The 23556-nt window shown below is 36.5% G+C and overlaps 2 protein-coding genes across 2 annotated transcripts; both read left to right on the top strand.

The window, feature by feature from the left end:
• The first annotated feature begins 986 nt into the window (after positions 1 to 986).
• On the top strand, positions 987 to 8564 carry LOC149422260 (puromycin-sensitive aminopeptidase-like). The gene is made up of 6 exons (XM_089633555.1): positions 987 to 1067; positions 2520 to 2684; positions 3302 to 3579; positions 3954 to 4173; positions 4743 to 4865; positions 7532 to 8564. The coding sequence occupies exons 1-6, from the start codon at positions 987 to 989 to the stop codon at positions 7742 to 7744; spliced, it is 1080 nt and encodes a 359-aa protein (XP_089489681.1). The 3' UTR covers positions 7745 to 8564.
• A 6848-nt stretch (positions 8565 to 15412) lies between these two features.
• Positions 15413 to 22990, top strand: LOC149422259 (puromycin-sensitive aminopeptidase-like). Its single transcript, XM_089633553.1, has 6 exons — positions 15413 to 15493; positions 16946 to 17110; positions 17728 to 18005; positions 18380 to 18599; positions 19169 to 19291; positions 21958 to 22990. Exons 1-6 carry the CDS (start codon positions 15413 to 15415, stop codon positions 22168 to 22170), a joined length of 1080 nt encoding a protein of 359 aa, XP_089489679.1. The 3' UTR covers positions 22171 to 22990.
• The last annotated feature ends 566 nt before the right edge of the window (positions 22991 to 23556 follow it).

The following is a 23556-nucleotide window of genomic DNA, read 5'->3' as shown; positions in this document are numbered from 1 at the left end:
ACCTGGGTTCGATCGAACCCCAGGGGTTCGGTGAGTCAGTCTCGGGGGTTCGGTGGAGGTCAAGACCCACGACTTATATTTGATGAAATCATTGAAATTCAGCAGAGCCAGGTTCAACAGCAACTCTTCAGAACAACATTGCTCTCAAAGTTTTGGTGTCAACAAGTGGAAACATACCCTGTTATTGCTAAGAAAGCTCTGGAGATTTTTATACCATTTGTTACAACATATCTTTGCGAGCAATCCTTTTCGAAGATGCTGGATATAAAAACGAAGAAGAGGAATAGACTTTGTTGTGAAAATGACATGAGAGTGGTACTTGCCAAGGTAAAGCCGCGAAAATCTGAATTGGTTTCTGAAAGGCAACAGCAGAAGTCACACTGATTTAAAGTAAATAATAATTAATATGTTTCATGTTTTGATATAACCATTAAAATTTAATGTTTTGATCTTTGTTTCATTATTTTTTTTTCTATTTTGTACACCTATATATAAATATATACCCTGTTTTGAATTTGTAAAAATCTAATTTTATTTTTCAAATTAGGAGGGGTTCGGTGAATGCGCATTTGTAACTGGTAGGGTTCGGTACCTCCACAAAGGTTAAGAACCACTGCCTTAGAGCCTCACCCCTCGACCACGGAGTCCGTCATGAATGGGATGAATGCTGGGAATATCGTCCAATCCCGGGAATCACTGATTTCCAAAGTAGCTCCTTTATTGATATTCAAAACCTTTCCTGTCACTCTTTAGGCCACCACCAGCCCTCCTGAATCTCTTCATCGCCCACTGGTGGGGAGTATCATTTATGAGCTTATGCTAAACACGGAAACTGCTTTCTAAAGATTTTAAAGTTTTAACAACCTTTTTTCACTGTTTTTGCGCCCCACACCTTGAGGGCTGTTGTATCTCAATACGCTTTTTTATCGGATTTCGGTCGCATAATTTGGAAAGTAGTTTTTTTGGAAAAGAAAATCATAATTACTATGTGTTTCGGAAATGTTGTAACTAAAGGCAAATCAGAGGACAAGTTTGACCGCGTACCGCCCGCAGTTCCCTCTTACCCTGTAAATGACCAAAAATGGTAGGTGGGATCAATTTCGTTTAAATTTAGTCTCGCGGTTCAATTCGACCATTTTCTTTTCACGTTTTTTTTGGTTTCATTCTTCAGCTACCTAATTTTTTGATTCTTACACCACTACACAAGCAAGGCTATCTTTAACCCTCTGCCTCTGAGGTGACTTTTTTGTTTTCATTCTGCTGAGGAGAAGTCTGACAAACAAGTACTATTATTTAAAAATGTGTTTTTGTTTTTGGGTATTGTTTTTATAAATATTTAATAATTAACTAAAATAGTTATTGCAGGAAACGGCCTTGTAAAACAAATTTAAATAAAATATAGTATTTATCAATGTTTACGATATATTGACACTTTTGGCACAACCACCTTAAAAAATTATAAAAATTCTTTATAGTAGTTTTAAATCTGGTAGACAATATGTCTACCAGATTATTAGGATTACCTTACGTCCCGTAGACACCTGCTGTAACTCCTCACTTGCAACCACCGCGCCACCGCGGCTACGGTAGTGCATAAATAGACCACTCACTGCTGATGGTGGCTGGAACAGGCTCAGGAAGGCACTGAGCGAAATTGTAACTATGCAACTTTTAGCAAATGCCCAGTAGTGCATAGACGGCATTGCAAATGCACATAGATTTTGCGGTGTCTGACAGACGAGCATCAACGTCAGAGGGTTTTTTTTAATCAAATATCATTAAAAAATTACAAATAAAATAAATTCTTTATATTTCCTTGCATATGCATGTAAATATCTACAAAATATTTTTTTTTCCAGAAAATTTAATAAATCATGCATTTAAGGGTTAATTAACCTTTGAAGTATAAATTCATTACAAAACAATTTTTTGCCTGTCCGAATTGTTATTTGAACTGCAAAACTAAGAATAAAGGTCAAAGGTAAAAATGAAATCAGTTGCGAGGTTAATAAAAGTTCTACACTATGTATTATATAATCTTAATTGAAGGTCAAAAATAATACTTTGTTTTTTTAAGAGGATTAAACCAAAATTTCCGCTAAGCTAATTTTAATGTATCTTATTTTGCATTTCTTCGTCTTGTTTATTTGTTTTAATTTTAATTAATTGCTAATGTTTTGGAACGCGGTGCATTTGTTATCTTCATTCATATTTAATGTTTAATTAATTCTGCTGACAGATTAATTCTGAATAAGCATGAATCACTGAGCGCTGAAGTGAATTGTAATGATAGTCAATAACAGCTTTGCTAATATTGACTCACACATTGTTCCTACAATTCGCAATATTGTTAATGCAAATCCGTTACCATATTAATTACAAAAAAACTCAAAATTGCAAAAAACGAAAGATTTAATGCATGAAAAGTACATTTACATTATGTACCTGGCAATAAGCCCACCTTTAAGCTATCATTTAATAAAACATTTGTATTAAAATGCAATGTATGATGGTTGTAGGTGAACCCCGGAGCAGTGGGCTACTACCGCACGCGCTACACCAGCGTGGACCTCAACAAGCTGGTGTCTGCCGTGCGCAACCAGTCTCTCCCCCCACTGGACCGCCTGGGACTTCTGGACGACTTGTTCGCCATGGTGCAGGCTGGACACACGCCCACTGTTGAGGTAACTATCAGTGGTTCAACAAATAGGTGAACACCGGAGCAGTGGGCTACTACCACACTCGCTACACCAGCTGGGACTTCAACAAGCTGGTGTCTGCCTTGCGCCAGCCACTCCCTTACACTTGACCGCCTAGGCCATGGTGCAGGCTGGTCACAAAACATTACGGGAGTTATGGTATCTATCTCAGAGAATTTAAAAGAAAATTGTTTAAGGATTTCATTCAAAGGATACCTTAGATATTTTTCTAATTACCTGTATAGATTTTACAGTCAAATCATTACTAGTATTGCTTTAGTTAGCAAACTACAGTGTGACCTTTAGGGCCAGTTTGAGTGGTGAATCTTAAAGCATGTATGAGGAGATTATCGAATGACATATGAATAGCATTCAAGAAACATCTCAGTATTGGTAACTGAAAAAAATAAATTTTAGCTTCAACTGTTTTGTTGAAGCTAAAAATAATAGGTTAGGTTGGAATAGTTTTTATTTTCATCGCTTTCATTACTTTTCTTCAATATTCTGTTTTGTCATGGAACCTTCTGTATTATCAAGAACAACTGTCAAGGTTTTCAACTTCTGTTTTGTCAAAGTTTTATAATATAACTTTCATGTTTCAGTCCCTCAAGCTGATGGAGGCCTTCTCCGAGGAGACCAACTTCACAGTGTGGTCGTCCATCGCCAACTGCCTGTCGAAGCTGTCAGTGTTGCTGTCGCACACGGAGCTGGAAGAGTCGTGGCGAGTGTACTGTCGCCGTCTGTTCCGCCAGGTGGCACGCCGCAGCGGCTGGGACGCGCAGCCCGAGGAGACACACCTGCACACGCTACTGCGGAGCCTCGCCCTCAACAGGATGATAACCTTCCAGGACCCCGACACCCTCGCCGAGGCTAAGAACAGGTACACTCCTTTCACTTTTATTATATGTCTCTTAAACCTTAAAGTCGAATTGTTCCTTTTATTACACCATACTTCAATAGCAGTAGAGTCAATTTGTTCCCTTTATGGAACCAACTGAGATGGACTCATAAAAGTTTATGTATCTTTGGGTACCAAATTTAATTATTTTCAATTGCATATTTTTGGTTCAGTCTTTGGGTCCTATAGAACCTTACAATGGTCACTTGATCTGAAAGATTTTGAAGTTCATGATTCATCTTTATCCTGTAAGATCCATTTTCTAGGTCCAAAGATTTTTCGTAGAATTTTATACTTAAAGATTGCTAGCTCTTCATCATTTTGTTTGCACACAAATAAACCCAATCTGGTTTTAGGTTCGCTGTCCACAAAGCCGGAGGCGCACAGGTTCCCGCCGATCTGCGTTCCGCTTGCTACCGCGCCGTACTGCTGGACGCGGAGGAGTCCACCTTCCTGGACTTCCTAGAGATGTACCGCGGTGCCGAACTACACGAGGAGAAGGACCGTATCAGCCGTGCTCTCGGTGCCATCAAGGATGTCAAGCTACTGGAGAAGGTGTTGGCATTCGCCATGTCGGTGAGTGTCTCTGTCTCTCATATTTTTTGGGAGTGTCTCTGATATGAAATGCAAAAATACCCTGCTAGACCCCGCAGACCATACATTTTTGATCGGCTTACTGTTTAGTCGGTTGCTTAATTAGCACCGAGACATAAGATACCTTTCAATTAAAGTGACTGCCAACTATCGGCCGACTGCAATTAGTATAGCGTACTACACAAATGACTTAACACAGACTACTGAAATTTTCAAGAAGAGCAGCTTATGCCCTTGTAGCAATCTGCAGACTATTGGTCAGTGTGGCACCTCCAATCAGATAGTTTTATTTGTATAGTGTGCGAAGATGCAGTCCGATCCGACTGAACTATCGGCCGATCGTTTAATCTGTTGTCTGCGGAGCTTTAAGTGTGCTTTACAAGCCCTCATTTGAAAAAGATATTCTTAGGGAGTAGCCTAGGGTTACGGGATATTAGATCACGGGGTTAGCCCAGTGATCACTTGTCTTTTTCCCTCCTAAATTGTTGTTTGGTTTTTAGTGCATTATGAATGAAAGTACATCTATTAATAATTTGTTATTATTCTTGCAGGATGATGTTAGATCCCAAGACACAGTGTTTGTAATAATGTCTGTAGCTAACAGTCGGGTTGGAAGGGACCTGGTGTGGGACTTCTTCAAGAAGAACTGGAAGATGCTAATTGACCGTTACCAGGTAAAATATTATTACTATATATCGGATATCCAAAGAAAAAACTCTTGACAAAGGTGGTCAAGTTGATGTTACTTATTTTGACCTTGAAGAAGCTTTCGACCAAATTGGCTTCTATGTTCTTATAAATAAGCTAGCTGCGTTTAGGTTTTCCACAAGATTATTGTGTTTTTTAATTGCTTTCTTCTTAGGAAATGGTGAAAGTACATTTCTATAAAAGTTCTAGTTTTGTTGAATTATAATAATATATGCATATGGAGTTTGACTGGTCGGTAGCTGAGTTGACATTGTGTTTGGGTCCTACCCAGGCGTAGTGTGTTCAATTCCTCGGCTGGCTAAGTCCTCAATCACAACACAAGCAACATTTTCCGCTTACTGTGGTGGTAGTAGGAGATTTTCAAATATTGTCATGATATTTGCAAACCAGGAATGTCAGTCTTTCTTTAAAAAAATCATAAAAATATATATATGTACAGCAGAACCTCGTTAATTCGAAATCCACGAGACATCAAAAATCAAATTTCGAATTAACAAATTCCCACGTAATTCGAAATTTTATGAAAAAAAAAAACGCCGAAAATCGATTTTCTCGGCCGCCTCTTCAAATCCGGGTGGTATTTTAGCTGTAAATTCGTATTAATACCAATTATTTCTTTATTTTCGCGGCCGATTACCGTAGCGGCAGGCCCTTTAAATTCAGATATTCGCAATAAATTCGTAAAAATGCTATATATTTACGCGTAAATCGAGATTTCGCTGCCGATTTCGGTCGCGGCCTACCCTTTAAATTGAGATATTCGTAAAAATACGATATATTTCCGCGTAAATCGAGATTTCGCGGTAATTTTCCGTCGCGGCCGGCCCATTATTTCAAATATCTGAATTTAAATTCGTAAAAATACGATATATATCCGCGTAAAACGAGAATTCGCGGCCGTATTTCGTCGCGGCCGGCTCTTTAAATTCAGATATTCGAAATAAATTCGCAAAAATACGATATATTTCCGTGTAAATCGAGAATGCGCGGCCTATTTCCGTCGCGGCCGACCCTTTAAATTCAGATATTTTATGTGAATTCGTAAAAATATGATATATTTCCGCGTAAATCGAATTTTATCGGTAGTTTTTTGTCGCGCCCGGCCTTTTAAGTTCAGATATTTGAAGTAAATTCGTAAAATATGTCATATTTCGGCGTCAATCGAAATTTTTCGGCCGATTTCCATCGCGCCGTATTTTTTAACTCGGATATTCAAAGTAAAGTTAATAAAAATACGATATATTTCCGCGTAAATTGAAATTTCGCATCCGATTTCCGTCGCGGCGGGCCCTTTAAAATTCAGATATTCGAAATAAATTCGTAAAAATACGATATATCTACGCGTAAATCGAGATTTCGCGGCCGATTTCCGTCGCAGCGGGCCATTTAAATTCAAATATTCGAAATAAATTCGTAAATATACGATACATTTACGCGTGAATCGAAATTTCGCGGCCGAGTTTCGTCGCGGCCGACCCTTTAAATTCAGATATTTGGTGTAAACTCGTAAAACTACGACATATATCCGCGTAAAACGTATTTTCTCGGCCCTTCAAACTCAGATATTCGAAATAAATTTGAAAGAGTACGACATTCCAGTGTAAATCGATTCAGATTTACAAAATAATAATACTTATTAGGACGATGTATAACCACGTAAAAATACATTTTTCGGCGTTTTACCGCCACGGCTGACTTTTAGATTCAGATTTACGAAATATTATGATTTATTTTGGCAAAAATCAAATTTTTTCGAATTACACGAACAAATTTTCGTGCGCGGACAAAAATAAATTTCGAATTACGAATTAACGAATTTCGAATTAAAAAAAATTTAGTATGAAAAAATTTTTCTGCGGAAATTTTTTTGGCGAAAATTTCGAATTACGCGTTTTTTAGAATTATCGGGGTTCGAATTAACGGGGTTCTACTGTATATGTAGTTAGCGGTATCCACGCCGAGTATTTTGCATTTTATTGCAACTTGATAATATGTTAATTTGAGCAGCTGTCATTTTACCAGTTTGAGATATGCATTACATACAACCTCTTAAGATGCACTCATGGATTTATTGAATAGTCAAGTAGAGATTTCAAAAAATACATGTTGGTAAAAGTAATAATTACTGAAATCTAAAAGTCTGAATTATTCGGGCAAAGATAATTTTTAAATACTGTTTAATAATAATAATAATAATAATAATAATAATTGGATAATTTGTAGAGCGCCGTTTTTGTGAAAAATCACCTCAAGGGCGCTTAGTAGTTTAGTATTAATAAAATATGAATATAAGTCGTTAGTTGCTTGCTCTGTCTGTAACTTACTTCAGCAACTGCTTTTAATAGCCTCGATCACAAAATCACACATGCGGCAACTTGCAGTGTGCAAAACGCCCGACAGATTCCACATACTAAATCATGATGTCAATTTTTGTGCAGTGCTTTACTGCTCTTGAATTTAACTCTAACAAACTTACGCTAACGAACTTTATAAAACCATCTCGCGATGCGCTCCAAAGGCATACATTTGGAACAAGCATAATATGCTAGGAGTGCTATAAAATTTTAATTTATGTAAATATTTATTCGAAAGCAATGCAATAATTTATCAACCGAATTGTGTTGTTTTACAGGGAGGCTTCCTGCTTTCACGCCTCGTCAAATGTGCCACCGAGAACTTTGCGTCGGAAGAATCCGCCCTCGAAGTTGAAGAGTTCTTCAAGACCCACAACTCCCCCGGCACGGAGAGAACCGTCCAACAGACCTTGGAGACCATTCGACTGAATGCTGCCTGGCTCAAGAGAGACCTCGAGTCCACCACCGAACTCCTGAAGACCTACCAATAACTTTACCAAATGCGTGGCTGAGTCCACAGCTTGTCCTGCTGAAGGATGATCACACCAAGCATGGAGGCATTTAAACCAATGAAGAATGCTTACTTGACCAAGATCAAATATTTTAAGTTTATTTTTACTGCTAAGTTTTTTAGCATTTAAATTGGCTAGCTTTGTGAGAAGTTTGTGACAACTCCGTCTGGGCTCCGTGGGATGAATACAGTATTATTATATTCAAATACAATCGTTGAGGTTTGATGAACACATTTTGTAATGACGAATAGTGGACACAAGTATTTACGTCACTTCAAAATCGGTTCTCAATGTGATCATAGTTTGTTGAACAAGTTATTTTTTTTAGTTCTCAGTAACACATATTAAGGCAGAGTGAACACTGTATAATGATTATTTTATTAATTATTGTATTATTTTAATTTTAAGATCTGTTGATGATCTTGTTCGTATTGCTCAATTTAAAAAAAATAATCTTTAATATTTTAATGCCGGTGCTTTATGAAATTGGTACCAAACAATTTTTTATTTTTTTATTTTATGTATGTTTTAATGTTAACATGCTTTCCTTTTCCTCAATTATTCACATTTTGCCAAGATTTCCATCTGCAATGTACATACAAACATATTAATCTTATTCCACCTTGTAAATGAATATTTCTTAGGTTTATCTGAAAGGAAATGTTGATTGTGTGAATCCTGTATTGTTTCGTAATATGTATTGTATATGTAGTTCTTCATGTCAAAGTTATATTACAATGTGTTACCAGTTTTATAATATTTGATGATTTTAGTTATATTTCCTTTTAACCAGGTTTTAGTTTGAAAGCTTTAATAAAGTTACTGACAACATGAAAGCATTTTTCACTATGTTTTGACATCTTCTGTTCTTTATTCTAGATGCAACAATAAACGCTAATCATCTGGGAAATATTTTTTACATTGATATCCAATGGACATGTTTGTGATATTTTACATCAAAATCCAATTTCATTGGCACAGCCTCTCGAGCAATAGCTACCCAAATTTGGGTAGCTGTAGGTAGGTGATTTTTATAATTTTATTTTGAACCTCATTAGCTTGATTAAGCTTCTATCAAATATCAAAAGATGTCACTAAAGTTCCTGTCACGGAATACTCTACATTATGTTTTATATGGTGCAGTCTGTGTGTAGACATCACATTAAATTGTTTTCTAAAAATTGAACACCTGTTACATGTTAAAATTTTTTTTTTATGTCTAGACATTTTTAGGAGACATACAGAAAGTATAACATACAGAAATAACTAACTAACCAACCATAACGCCGTTTCTCCACAGGGGTAGGCAGAGAGGATGGACCACCAAACAACTCGGTCTTGACACACACTCCTTGCCTCATTGACATTCATACATTGTCTCATGCATACTCTTCTATTATTCTAACTCTTAACATGGCCTGACTCAAGTATCTGATTCACTTGATTGTGCCATGTCTTCCTCAGGGGTCCTCGACTTCTGCTACCATTCACATTTGCATAATATATTCTCCTTACACTCCTTTCTTTGCTCATTTGCTCTACACGCGCAAACCATCTAAGCGTCCCTTTCGACATTTCTCACACCATCATACATCATACAGCAGAAATATTTAATGTTGCCCTAAATAAGTACAGGTAGTTTTGGTAACTAATATACAGAATGCATGCATTTATAAATTTAACAATTAATTCTTTTTTAATAAACCTTAAAAATATGAGATAAACGGTGATATTGGTGGATTCATTGGCTATAAACTTTAATAAGCAGTTTTTATGTTTTCGCATTAATATTCGGAGGTCTGATTTTTGGAACGAGTGCTTCCGAATCCAAAACCGAACGCACGGAAATCTCTTTCATATTTATATAAAACTGGTGCAAACCTGTGAAAAAGTAGGATTTGTGAAGCTGAAACTCTATGAGCTGAAAGTACTTATATAAAACTGGTGCAAACTTGTGAAATTGTAGGATTTGTCGAACTGAAACTCTCTATGAGCTGAAAGTATTTACAAAATATTTGCCTCAGGATTACCGCATATAAAAAACAATTCATCAAATTTTCTTTATTATATTTTTTTATTTGATAGAAATATAAATAATTAGAGAGTCAACCAGAATTACCTTTCAAATGAACACCATTAGTAAACTTTAAAAATCATTAGTGATTCAGATTTAGATCTGTCAAACGTTTAAACAAAATAAATACACAATAAGGAATTATTAATTAATTTGATACCTACTTTATCACTATTCTGATATGATTTTTACTCATCAGTTGCAATTTTGAAAATCAAAAGTTCATTGAACTTGAATAATTTTATATATTACACAGGAATACAATTTCATATCACGTGTACACTGACGACCGAAAATTAGTATGTTTAAATAACCTTTAAATAGACACATTTTATGTGTCTTTTTAAAAATGCATTACAACACTCCCCTGCATGGCAGTCACCATACTTGTTAATTTATTGCATTAATTAAAAATTATTACATTTACACGTTTCCACAAAAGGAGGTTGTAAACTACACATCGCTGATAGAGTCAGTCAATTTGCACAAAAACTCACTTGAGCCCTAGATATAAACAAAGATTGCAGCAGACAAGGGTCCGTACTCAGTAATGGAGCCGACAATACATATTATTATTATTTATCTATAATAAATAGTATAAAATGAAGTTGCTATCCGCCTCTGTCTGTTTGTGCGCTTAGTTCTTCTAAATTACGCACCGGATTTTGATAGGGTTTTCACTATCATTTAGAGAATTTCTTTCTGAAGGTTTACATGTATAATATGTGAATATTGTATTTATAGAAAGTAGAGAAAAATCGATATTTCATAATAATGCTGTAAAAAATATATTTTCGGTCACTATATTGCTAACGCTGGCTAAACCTTAGAGTTACATCAAAATAATGTACTATGGTATTGTAAATCTTAAAACGGCCTGCAGAAAAGTCCGCGATGGTAAGGGTAACCCCCAGCAACGCCGCGTACACGTCAGCCAGTATATTTATATTATACGCCTGTAAGGGCCTTTAGAAGCATGACATCTAATATCTTAATCACGTGTCACTCTGTTCGCACACGCTAATCTCCGAAACTGTCCAACTGATTTCAATGAAATTTTTTAAATGTGTATCGTTGGTTCCAGCTTGAAATATAAGATAGTTTTGGACCCAAGAGGTGGCGGCGCTGTTATCGAGATCTAAAAATTTAATGAATGAAAATTTTAATTTTAATTTTTTTCAGAATTCTCATTAAAAAATACATACAACCACAAATTTTGCTTTTCCTTCATATAAGGCATCCAAAAAAACATACAACCACAAATAATTTCCCTACATAGAAGGTCTGTGGCAGGACAACGTATATATTACGTTATAAAATGCATTCCAAATGATTGAATTGAATTCTAACTGGTTTCTATTCAGCCTGCATATATTTGTGCTCGCAAAACTCGAAAAGTAGTTGACCGATATCATTGAAAGTTTGTTGTTATAAAGTACCAGGAGTTTAGAGATGTTTTAGAAGAAGTCGGGGACGCCCAACGAATACTTATTACTTATATAGGGTGCAATATCTCTGCACTGTAATGAGATACGGAGTCGAATTGAAGTCGATGTGATGTAGTATTTTGACAGTAACATTTATGGTATACAGTAGTGAATGGTGGAAGAAGTCGGAGACGCCCGAGAAAGACATTAGCAATAGGGAGCATTGCGGGGGATCTACTAGTATATATTATAAAAAGAAACCTGTTTTTCCCTACCTGCCTAATTTTCTCCACAATCAGCCACTGCCACCCACCGGTGATTATGGTGGTAGATAGCTCTTGGTATCACATCGAAAGTAAGAGAGTTTGGTGGGGGTGGCTGAGCGTGGGTGGGAGTGGGAGAAGAAAATGTACTTTGTTATGGGAAGGCTGCGAATGCTTCAGATTATTTCAGAATGGGCCCGCCGACTGTTGGTGTATCTGGAAGGTTCCAGAAAGTTCATGAAGGTGCTCAAATGTTCTAGAGGGTTCAGGAAGTAGAAATTACAAGAAGGTTCTATAAGGTTCCAAACTGAGTGCCGGAGTGTGTCGATGAGTCTAGAAGGTACCGAAAAGTTCGAGAATGCTCTTGAAAGTTCTGGAAGGAGCCACAGCAATAGTATATAAATATTATACAGGGTTTTCCAATAAGAGGTTTATTTTGAATAGCCCGCTATTTCGGTAGATGTTACATTTAAAGCTGTCATTTTTGACATTTGACAAGTAAAAACTACGCCATTAATAAAAATGGTACGATACACGCTTTAACAACGCATTGAAATTATTGAAATTCACTTGAGTGAATCAAATGCAAATCATTTTGAGTGATGAGGCCCATTTCCACCTCGGTGGCTTCGTTAGCAAGCAAAATTTTTGCATCTGGAGCTCGGAAAACCCAAGAGTTATTGTTAAAAAGCCTCTCTATCCTCAACGTGTGACTGTTTGGTGCGGTTTATGGTCCGGCGGAGTCATTGGACCTTACTTTTTTGAAAATGAGGCTGGAGCAACATTTACGGTGAATGGATTGCGCTATCGAGAGATGACTCATCATTTTTTTATGGTCGGAATTGGATGGTATTGATCTGGACAACGTTTGCTTTCAACAAGACGGCGCTACGTGCCACACAAGCAACGAAACCATTGATCTTTTTCGATTGAATATCAAAATAACACCTCTTATTGGAAAACCCTGTATATGGCGCTGTACAGCTAGTATATAATATTTTAGTTTAACAAAGAAATTATAAAATAGAACACATGCAAAAGTATAATAAAAGTTAAAATTGATATTTATTTATGAGGTATGTTATCATAGCCTTCTTTAACAACATTTCGTGCAGTTGAACAGATCTACTATTTCTGAGAAAGTATTGTCAACTGCATGCAATCTAAGTGAGTATCTAATCGACTCCATCCTGATATTGTTGTTCTAATTAAAAATAATTTTTTATTGACTATTTCTAGTTGGTATATGGAAGGTAATAAGCTAAGTAAATCAAGGCTATCTATAATACCATTAACAATTTAAAAATAATAGTTAAGCGTGAAACAATTATTCTATCTGAGAGTTTTAATAATTTTAATTCTTTCATCAAGTGGTTGTATTTTATGGATTTATTATATTATTTATAAAACCAATGCATATATCCCACACAGGTATTTATGAAGTGAAAATCTAATTAATCATTGACAATATCACACCTTCAATCAATATTGCTCCAAATCAACGATTAATAAAACCTTTTATATTATAATATGTCGTATTATATTGGTATATGATTGGCCAGCTTTTGGACTCATTCTTGTGTCCGTCGTCACGGCTATGGAATGATTCTTAATTGATAATAATAATATTTGGATGATTTGTGTACTGCCATTTTTCTTAAGGGAACTTTTGTGTATTATTCTATAATACGGGTCTTAGGCTCAGTTTCCTTAAAAAGATGCTACACAACATTGTCAACATCTCTAAATATGACACATAAACCCCAAGGTTTCCCATAGGAATTAACTCCATGAGAGAGTAATAATATTTAATGAATAACCCTGATTATTGCCTTATAAAATCCTTAGCATTGCTTTGTTTTGCGGATAGTGAGTTTGGCCCTGATCAAACCTAATAAAACATCAAAAAGTCGGATCAAAATCGGTAACATTTCCGTTGAAGTAAAATGACCATAACTACTTCCACGAAGCAGAGCTTCCAATCTCCTTGACATCACCCTGTTTTTTCAGGAAAAAATGAACATTTTATTCAACGATATTCATTATGTATATTTAATATGGGAAAATACATCAATGCTGTGATTGACATCTCTCATTTAGTTTGTTGTCATTCTCCCCTATAAGTATGGCACGACTTGAGTAAAAAACAAGTAAAATTATGGGCAAAAATAGAAAATCCTCTTTTTATGACAGTCACATACGAGTACTAGGAATGGACAAGTTGTCACCATCACACAACTATGTTACAGACAAGTATGGTGGTCACTGGTCTCTTCGGCTTGTCTTCTTTTTATTGATGTTGAGCTCGTCAAACATCAAAGATTTACTTTTGGTTTACCAGTATATGTTTCCCGGTGTAAATAATGTAAGTAACTGACTTTATTTATTGACGTATTTGATTTTTCTTTTAATTTTAAGAACTGTGATAGCAATTTGATCCAAGTTTCTTAATATTTGTTTGTTCGTTTGTCATTATAAAGGCATTTTGAAAATTCTCAACGGTTTTCCTCAAATATATTTGCATCTTTATAATATTCCCTAAATTGGGGATGGCATATCCTACTGGTTCCGGGCGGTTGGGACTCTCGTGCGATAATCACAGTAAAAAAATAACCAAATTTATTCAGCGCCAACTTATCGCCATCGCCGTTCGTTTACTGTTATTCAAGACCCTTCTTGTTACTCCCGAGGCCACCTCTGCCCCTCTTGAATCAGTACCTACATCGCCCCCTAGTTGGGGATATTGTCCAATCCCGGAAATCTCTGCTTTACAAAATCGATCCTTTACTGCTTTTTAAATCTCTTCCTGTTACTCCTGAGGCTACTACCGCCCCTCCTGAATATCTCCATCGCCCCCAGTTGGGAATATCGCCAAATCCTTAGAGCAGTGGTTCTTAACCTGGGTTCGATCGAACCCCAGGGGTTCGGTGAGTCAGTCTCGGGGGTTCGGTGGAGGTCAAGACCCACGACTTATATTTGATGAAATCATTGAAATTCAGCAGAGCCAGGTTCAACAGCAACTCTTCAGAACAACATTGCTCTCAAAGTTTTGGTGTCAACAAGTGGAAACATACCCTGTTATTGCTAAGAAAGCTCTGGAGATTTTTATACCATTTGTTACAACATATCTTTGCGAGCAATCCTTTTCGAAGATGCTGGATATAAAAACGAAGAAGAGGAATAGACTTTGTTGTGAAAATGACATGAGAGTGGTACTTGCCAAGGTAAAGCCGCGAAAATCTGAATTGGTTTCTGAAAGGCAACAGCAGAAGTCACACTGATTTAAAGTAAATAATAATTAATATGTTTCATGTTTTGATATAACCATTAAAATTTAATGTTTTGATCTTTGTTTCATTATTTTTTTTTCTATTTTGTACACCTATATATAAATATATACCCTGTTTTGAATTTGTAAAAATCTAATTTTATTTTTCAAATTAGGAGGGGTTCGGTGAATGCGCATTTGTAACTGGTAGGGTTCGGTACCTCCACAAAGGTTAAGAACCACTGCCTTAGAGCCTCACCCCTCGACCACGGAGTCCGTCATGAATGGGATGAATGCTGGGAATATCGTCCAATCCCGGGAATCACTGATTTCCAAAGTAGCTCCTTTATTGATATTCAAAACCTTTCCTGTCACTCTTTAGGCCACCACCAGCCCTCCTGAATCTCTTCATCGCCCACTGGTGGGGAGTATCATTTATGAGCTTATGCTAAACACGGAAACTGCTTTCTAAAGATTTTAAAGTTTTAACAACCTTTTTTCACTGTTTTTGCGCCCCACACCTTGAGGGCTGTTGTATCTCAATACGCTTTTTTATCGGATTTCGGTCGCATAATTTGGAAAGTAGTTTTTTTGGAAAAGAAAATCATAATTACTATGTGTTTCGGAAATGTTGTAACTAAAGGCAAATCAGAGGACAAGTTTGACCGCGTACCGCCCGCAGTTCCCTCTTACCCTGTAAATGACCAAAAATGGTAGGTGGGATCAATTTCGTTTAAATTTAGTCTCGCGGTTCAATTCGACCATTTTCTTTTCACGTTTTTTTTGGTTTCATTCTTCAGCTACCTAATTTTTTGATTCTTACACCACTACACAAGCAAGGCTATCTTTAACCCTCTGCCTCTGAGGTGACTTTTTTGTTTTCATTCTGCTGAGGAGAAGTCTGACAAACAAGTACTATTATTTAAAAATGTGTTTTTGTTTTTGGGTATTGTTTTTATAAATATTTAATAATTAACTAAAATAGTTATTGCAGGAAACGGCCTTGTAAAACAAATTTAAATAAAATATAGTATTTATCAATGTTTACGATATATTGACACTTTTGGCACAACCACCTTAAAAAATTATAAAAATTCTTTATAGTAGTTTTAAATCTGGTAGACAATATGTCTACCAGATTATTAGGATTACCTTACGTCCCGTAGACACCTGCTGTAACTCCTCACTTGCAACCACCGCGCCACCGCGGCTACGGTAGTGCATAAATAGACCACTCACTGCTGATGGTGGCTGGAACAGGCTCAGGAAGGCACTGAGCGAAATTGTAACTATGCAACTTTTAGCAAATGCCCAGTAGTGCATAGACGGCATTGCAAATGCACATAGATTTTGCGGTGTCTGACAGACGAGCATCAACGTCAGAGGGTTTTTTTTAATCAAATATCATTAAAAAATTACAAATAAAATAAATTCTTTATATTTCCTTGCATATGCATGTAAATATCTACAAAATATTTTTTTTTCCAGAAAATTTAATAAATCATGCATTTAAGGGTTAATTAACCTTTGAAGTATAAATTCATTACAAAACAATTTTTTGCCTGTCCGAATTGTTATTTGAACTGCAAAACTAAGAATAAAGGTCAAAGGTAAAAATGAAATCAGTTGCGAGGTTAATAAAAGTTCTACACTATGTATTATATAATCTTAATTGAAGGTCAAAAATAATACTTTGTTTTTTTAAGAGGATTAAACCAAAATTTCCGCTAAGCTAATTTTAATGTATCTTATTTTGCATTTCTTCGTCTTGTTTATTTGTTTTAATTTTAATTAATTGCTAATGTTTTGGAACGCGGTGCATTTGTTATCTTCATTCATATTTAATGTTTAATTAATTCTGCTGACAGATTAATTCTGAATAAGCATGAATCACTGAGCGCTGAAGTGAATTGTAATGATAGTCAATAACAGCTTTGCTAATATTGACTCACACATTGTTCCTACAATTCGCAATATTGTTAATGCAAATCCGTTACCATATTAATTACAAAAAAACTCAAAATTGCAAAAAACGAAAGATTTAATGCATGAAAAGTACATTTACATTATGTACCTGGCAATAAGCCCACCTTTAAGCTATCATTTAATAAAACATTTGTATTAAAATGCAATGTATGATGGTTGTAGGTGAACCCCGGAGCAGTGGGCTACTACCGCACGCGCTACACCAGCGTGGACCTCAACAAGCTGGTGTCTGCCGTGCGCAACCAGTCTCTCCCCCCACTGGACCGCCTGGGACTTCTGGACGACTTGTTCGCCATGGTGCAGGCTGGACACACGCCCACTGTTGAGGTAACTATCAGTGGTTCAACAAATAGGTGAACACCGGAGCAGTGGGCTACTACCACACTCGCTACACCAGCTGGGACTTCAACAAGCTGGTGTCTGCCTTGCGCCAGCCACTCCCTTACACTTGACCGCCTAGGCCATGGTGCAGGCTGGTCACAAAACATTACGGGAGTTATGGTATCTATCTCAGAGAATTTAAAAGAAAATTGTTTAAGGATTTCATTCAAAGGATACCTTAGATATTTTTCTAATTACCTGTATAGATTTTACAGTCAAATCATTACTAGTATTGCTTTAGTTAGCAAACTACAGTGTGACCTTTAGGGCCAGTTTGAGTGGTGAATCTTAAAGCATGTATGAGGAGATTATCGAATGACATATGAATAGCATTCAAGAAACATCTCAGTATTGGTAACTGAAAAAAATAAATTTTAGCTTCAACTGTTTTGTTGAAGCTAAAAATAATAGGTTAGGTTGGAATAGTTTTTATTTTCATCGCTTTCATTACTTTTCTTCAATATTCTGTTTTGTCATGGAACCTTCTGTATTATCAAGAACAACTGTCAAGGTTTTCAACTTCTGTTTTGTCAAAGTTTTATAATATAACTTTCATGTTTCAGTCCCTCAAGCTGATGGAGGCCTTCTCCGAGGAGACCAACTTCACAGTGTGGTCGTCCATCGCCAACTGCCTGTCGAAGCTGTCAGTGTTGCTGTCGCACACGGAGCTGGAAGAGTCGTGGCGAGTGTACTGTCGCCGTCTGTTCCGCCAGGTGGCACGCCGCAGCGGCTGGGACGCGCAGCCCGAGGAGACACACCTGCACACGCTACTGCGGAGCCTCGCCCTCAACAGGATGATAACCTTCCAGGACCCCGACACCCTCGCCGAGGCTAAGAACAGGTACACTCCTTTCACTTTTATTATATGTCTCTTAAACCTTAAAGTCGAATTGTTCCTTTTATTACACCATACTTCAATAGCAGTAGAGTCAATTTGTTCCCTTTATGGAACCAACTGAGATGGACTCATAAAAGTTTATGTATCTTTGGGTACCAAATTTAATTATTTTCAATTGCATATTTTTGGTTCAGTCTTTGGGTCCTATAGAACCTTACAATGGTCACTTGATCTGAAAGATTTTGAAGTTCATGATTCATCTTTATCCTGTAAGATCCATTTTCTAGGTCCAAAGATTTTTCGTAGAATTTTATACTTAAAGATTGCTAGCTCTTCATCATTTTGTTTGCACACAAATAAACCCAATCTGGTTTTAGGTTCGCTGTCCACAAAGCCGGAGGCGCACAGGTTCCCGCCGATCTGCGTTCCGCTTGCTACCGCGCCGTACTGCTGGACGCGGAGGAGTCCACCTTCCTGGACTTCCTAGAGATGTACCGCGGTGCCGAACTACACGAGGAGAAGGACCGTATCAGCCGTGCTCTCGGTGCCATCAAGGATGTCAAGCTACTGGAGAAGGTGTTGGCATTCGCCATGTCGGTGAGTGTCTCTGTCTCTCATATTTTTTGGGAGTGTCTCTGATATGAAATGCAAAAATACCCTGCTAGACCCCGCAGACCATACATTTTTGATCGGCTTACTGTTTAGTCGGTTGCTTAATTAGCACCGAGACATAAGATACCTTTCAATTAAAGTGACTGCCAACTATCGGCCGACTGCAATTAGTATAGCGTACTACACAAATGACTTAACACAGACTACTGAAATTTTCAAGAAGAGCAGCTTATGCCCTTGTAGCAATCTGCAGACTATTGGTCAGTGTGGCACCTCCAATCAGATAGTTTTATTTGTATAGTGTGCGAAGATGCAGTCCGATCCGACTGAACTATCGGCCGATCGTTTAATCTGTTGTCTGCGGAGCTTTAAGTGTGCTTTACAAGCCCTCATTTGAAAAAGATATTCTTAGGGAGTAGCCTAGGGTTACGGGATATTAGATCACGGGGTTAGCCCAGTGATCACTTGTCTTTTTCCCTCCTAAATTGTTGTTTGGTTTTTAGTGCATTATGAATGAAAGTACATCTATTAATAATTTGTTATTATTCTTGCAGGATGATGTTAGATCCCAAGACACAGTGTTTGTAATAATGTCTGTAGCTAACAGTCGGGTTGGAAGGGACCTGGTGTGGGACTTCTTCAAGAAGAACTGGAAGATGCTAATTGACCGTTACCAGGTAAAATATTATTACTATATATCGGATATCCAAAGAAAAAACTCTTGACAAAGGTGGTCAAGTTGATGTTACTTATTTTGACCTTGAAGAAGCTTTCGACCAAATTGGCTTCTATGTTCTTATAAATAAGCTAGCTGCGTTTAGGTTTTCCACAAGATTATTGTGTTTTTTAATTGCTTTCTTCTTAGGAAATGGTGAAAGTACATTTCTATAAAAGTTCTAGTTTTGTTGAATTATAATAATATATGCATATGGAGTTTGACTGGTCGGTAGCTGAGTTGACATTGTGTTTGGGTCCTACCCAGGCGTAGTGTGTTCAATTCCTCGGCTGGCTAAGTCCTCAATCACAACACAAGCAACATTTTCCGCTTACTGTGGTGGTAGTAGGAGATTTTCAAATATTGTCATGATATTTGCAAACCAGGAATGTCAGTCTTTCTTTAAAAAAATCATAAAAATATATATATGTACAGCAGAACCTCGTTAATTCGAAATCCACGAGACATCAAAAATCAAATTTCGAATTAACAAATTCCCACGTAATTCGAAATTTTATGAAAAAAAAAAACGCCGAAAATCGATTTTCTCGGCCGCCTCTTCAAATCCGGGTGGTATTTTAGCTGTAAATTCGTATTAATACCAATTATTTCTTTATTTTCGCGGCCGATTACCGTAGCGGCAGGCCCTTTAAATTCAGATATTCGCAATAAATTCGTAAAAATGCTATATATTTACGCGTAAATCGAGATTTCGCTGCCGATTTCGGTCGCGGCCTACCCTTTAAATTGAGATATTCGTAAAAATACGATATATTTCCGCGTAAATCGAGATTTCGCGGTAATTTTCCGTCGCGGCCGGCCCATTATTTCAAATATCTGAATTTAAATTCGTAAAAATACGATATATATCCGCGTAAAACGAGAATTCGCGGCCGTATTTCGTCGCGGCCGGCTCTTTAAATTCAGATATTCGAAATAAATTCGCAAAAATACGATATATTTCCGTGTAAATCGAGAATGCGCGGCCTATTTCCGTCGCGGCCGACCCTTTAAATTCAGATATTTTATGTGAATTCGTAAAAATATGATATATTTCCGCGTAAATCGAATTTTATCGGTAGTTTTTTGTCGCGCCCGGCCTTTTAAGTTCAGATATTTGAAGTAAATTCGTAAAATATGTCATATTTCGGCGTCAATCGAAATTTTTCGGCCGATTTCCATCGCGCCGTATTTTTTAACTCGGATATTCAAAGTAAAGTTAATAAAAATACGATATATTTCCGCGTAAATTGAAATTTCGCATCCGATTTCCGTCGCGGCGGGCCCTTTAAAATTCAGATATTCGAAATAAATTCGTAAAAATACGATATATCTACGCGTAAATCGAGATTTCGCGGCCGATTTCCGTCGCAGCGGGCCATTTAAATTCAAATATTCGAAATAAATTCGTAAATATACGATACATTTACGCGTGAATCGAAATTTCGCGGCCGAGTTTCGTCGCGGCCGACCCTTTAAATTCAGATATTTGGTGTAAACTCGTAAAACTACGACATATATCCGCGTAAAACGTATTTTCTCGGCCCTTCAAACTCAGATATTCGAAATAAATTTGAAAGAGTACGACATTCCAGTGTAAATCGATTCAGATTTACAAAATAATAATACTTATTAGGACGATGTATAACCACGTAAAAATACATTTTTCGGCGTTTTACCGCCACGGCTGACTTTTAGATTCAGATTTACGAAATATTATGATTTATTTTGGCAAAAATCAAATTTTTTCGAATTACACGAACAAATTTTCGTGCGCGGACAAAAATAAATTTCGAATTACGAATTAACGAATTTCGAATTAAAAAAAATTTAGTATGAAAAAATTTTTCTGCGGAAATTTTTTTGGCGAAAATTTCGAATTACGCGTTTTTTAGAATTATCGGGGTTCGAATTAACGGGGTTCTACTGTATATGTAGTTAGCGGTATCCACGCCGAGTATTTTGCATTTTATTGCAACTTGATAATATGTTAATTTGAGCAGCTGTCATTTTACCAGTTTGAGATATGCATTACATACAACCTCTTAAGATGCACTCATGGATTTATTGAATAGTCAAGTAGAGATTTCAAAAAATACATGTTGGTAAAAGTAATAATTACTGAAATCTAAAAGTCTGAATTATTCGGGCAAAGATAATTTTTAAATACTGTTTAATAATAATAATAATAATAATAATAATAATTGGATAATTTGTAGAGCGCCGTTTTTGTGAAAAATCACCTCAAGGGCGCTTAGTAGTTTAGTATTAATAAAATATGAATATAAGTCGTTAGTTGCTTGCTCTGTCTGTAACTTACTTCAGCAACTGCTTTTAATAGCCTCGATCACAAAATCACACATGCGGCAACTTGCAGTGTGCAAAACGCCCGACAGATTCCACATACTAAATCATGATGTCAATTTTTGTGCAGTGCTTTACTGCTCTTGAATTTAACTCTAACAAACTTACGCTAACGAACTTTATAAAACCATCTCGCGATGCGCTCCAAAGGCATACATTTGGAACAAGCATAATATGCTAGGAGTGCTATAAAATTTTAATTTATGTAAATATTTATTCGAAAGCAATGCAATAATTTATCAACCGAATTGTGTTGTTTTACAGGGAGGCTTCCTGCTTTCACGCCTCGTCAAATGTGCCACCGAGAACTTTGCGTCGGAAGAATCCGCCCTCGAAGTTGAAGAGTTCTTCAAGACCCACAACTCCCCCGGCACGGAGAGAACCGTCCAACAGACCTTGGAGACCATTCGACTGAATGCTGCCTGGCTCAAGAGAGACCTCGAGTCCACCACCGAACTCCTGAAGACCTACCAATAACTTTACCAAATGCGTGGCTGAGTCCACAGCTTGTCCTGCTGAAGGATGATCACACCAAGCATGGAGGCATTTAAACCAATGAAGAATGCTTACTTGACCAAGATCAAATATTTTAAGTTTATTTTTACTGCTAAGTTTTTTAGCATTTAAATTGGCTAGCTTTGTGAGAAGTTTGTGACAACTCCGTCTGGGCTCCGTGGGATGAATACAGTATTATTATATTCAAATACAATCGTTGAGGTTTGATGAACACATTTTGTAATGACGAATAGTGGACACAAGTATTTACGTCACTTCAAAATCGGTTCTCAATGTGATCATAGTTTGTTGAACAAGTTATTTTTTTTAGTTCTCAGTAACACATATTAAGGCAGAGTGAACACTGTATAATGATTATTTTATTAATTATTGTATTATTTTAATTTTAAGATCTGTTGATGATCTTGTTCGTATTGCTCAATTTAAAAAAAATAATCTTTAATATTTTAATGCCGGTGCTTTATGAAATTGGTACCAAACAATTTTTTATTTTTTTATTTTATGTATGTTTTAATGTTAACATGCTTTCCTTTTCCTCAATTATTCACATTTTGCCAAGATTTCCATCTGCAATGTACATACAAACATATTAATCTTATTCCACCTTGTAAATGAATATTTCTTAGGTTTATCTGAAAGGAAATGTTGATTGTGTGAATCCTGTATTGTTTCGTAATATGTATTGTATATGTAGTTCTTCATGTCAAAGTTATATTACAATGTGTTACCAGTTTTATAATATTTGATGATTTTAGTTATATTTCCTTTTAACCAGGTTTTAGTTTGAAAGCTTTAATAAAGTTACTGACAACATGAAAGCATTTTTCACTATGTTTTGACATCTTCTGTTCTTTATTCTAGATGCAACAATAAACGCTAATCATCTGGGAAATATTTTTTACATTGATATCCAATGGACATGTTTGTGATATTTTACATCAAAATCCAATTTCATTGGCACAGCCTCTCGAGCAATAGCTACCCAAATTTGGGTAGCTGTAGGTAGGTGATTTTTATAATTTTATTTTGAACCTCATTAGCTTGATTAAGCTTCTATCAAATATCAAAAGATGTCACTAAAGTTCCTGTCACGGAATACTCTACATTATGTTTTATATGGTGCAGTCTGTGTGTAGACATCACATTAAATTGTTTTCTAAAAATTGAACACCTGTTACATGTTAAAATTTTTTTTTTATGTCTAGACATTTTCAGGAGACATACAGAAAGTATAACATACAGAAATAACTAACTAACCAACCATAACGCCGTTTCTCCACAGGGGTAGGCAGAGAGGATGGACCACCAAACAACTCGGTCTTGACACACACTCCTTGCCTCATTGAC

Source organism: Hesperophylax consimilis, chromosome 7 (assembly GCF_061612785.1).
Source record: "Hesperophylax consimilis isolate HC1 chromosome 7, BYU_Hcon_1.0, whole genome shotgun sequence".
NCBI classification, from domain to species: domain Eukaryota; kingdom Metazoa; phylum Arthropoda; class Insecta; order Trichoptera; family Limnephilidae; genus Hesperophylax; species Hesperophylax consimilis.
This window is presented reverse-complemented; position numbering and strand designations above follow the sequence as displayed.

What these genes read in the sequence shown, in the direction of transcription:
- LOC149422260 (XM_089633555.1), top strand. Translation starts at nt 987, where the DNA reads ATGTGTTTCGGAAATGTTGTAACTAAAGGCAAATCAGAGGACAAGTTT. An exon ending in CTCGCCGAGGCTAAGAACAG is followed by an intron (nt 3,580 to 3,953) that starts GTACACTCCTTT and finishes ATCTGGTTTTAG; the next exon opens with GTTCGCTGTCCACAAAGCCG. An exon ending in TGTTGGCATTCGCCATGTCG is followed by an intron (nt 4,174 to 4,742) that starts GTGAGTGTCTCT and finishes TTATTCTTGCAG; the next exon opens with GATGATGTTAGATCCCAAGA.
- LOC149422259 (XM_089633553.1), top strand. Translation starts at nt 15,413, where the DNA reads ATGTGTTTCGGAAATGTTGTAACTAAAGGCAAATCAGAGGACAAGTTT. An exon ending in TGTTGGCATTCGCCATGTCG is followed by an intron (nt 18,600 to 19,168) that starts GTGAGTGTCTCT and finishes TTATTCTTGCAG; the next exon opens with GATGATGTTAGATCCCAAGA. An exon ending in TGCTAATTGACCGTTACCAG is followed by an intron (nt 19,292 to 21,957) that starts GTAAAATATTAT and finishes GTTGTTTTACAG; the next exon opens with GGAGGCTTCCTGCTTTCACG.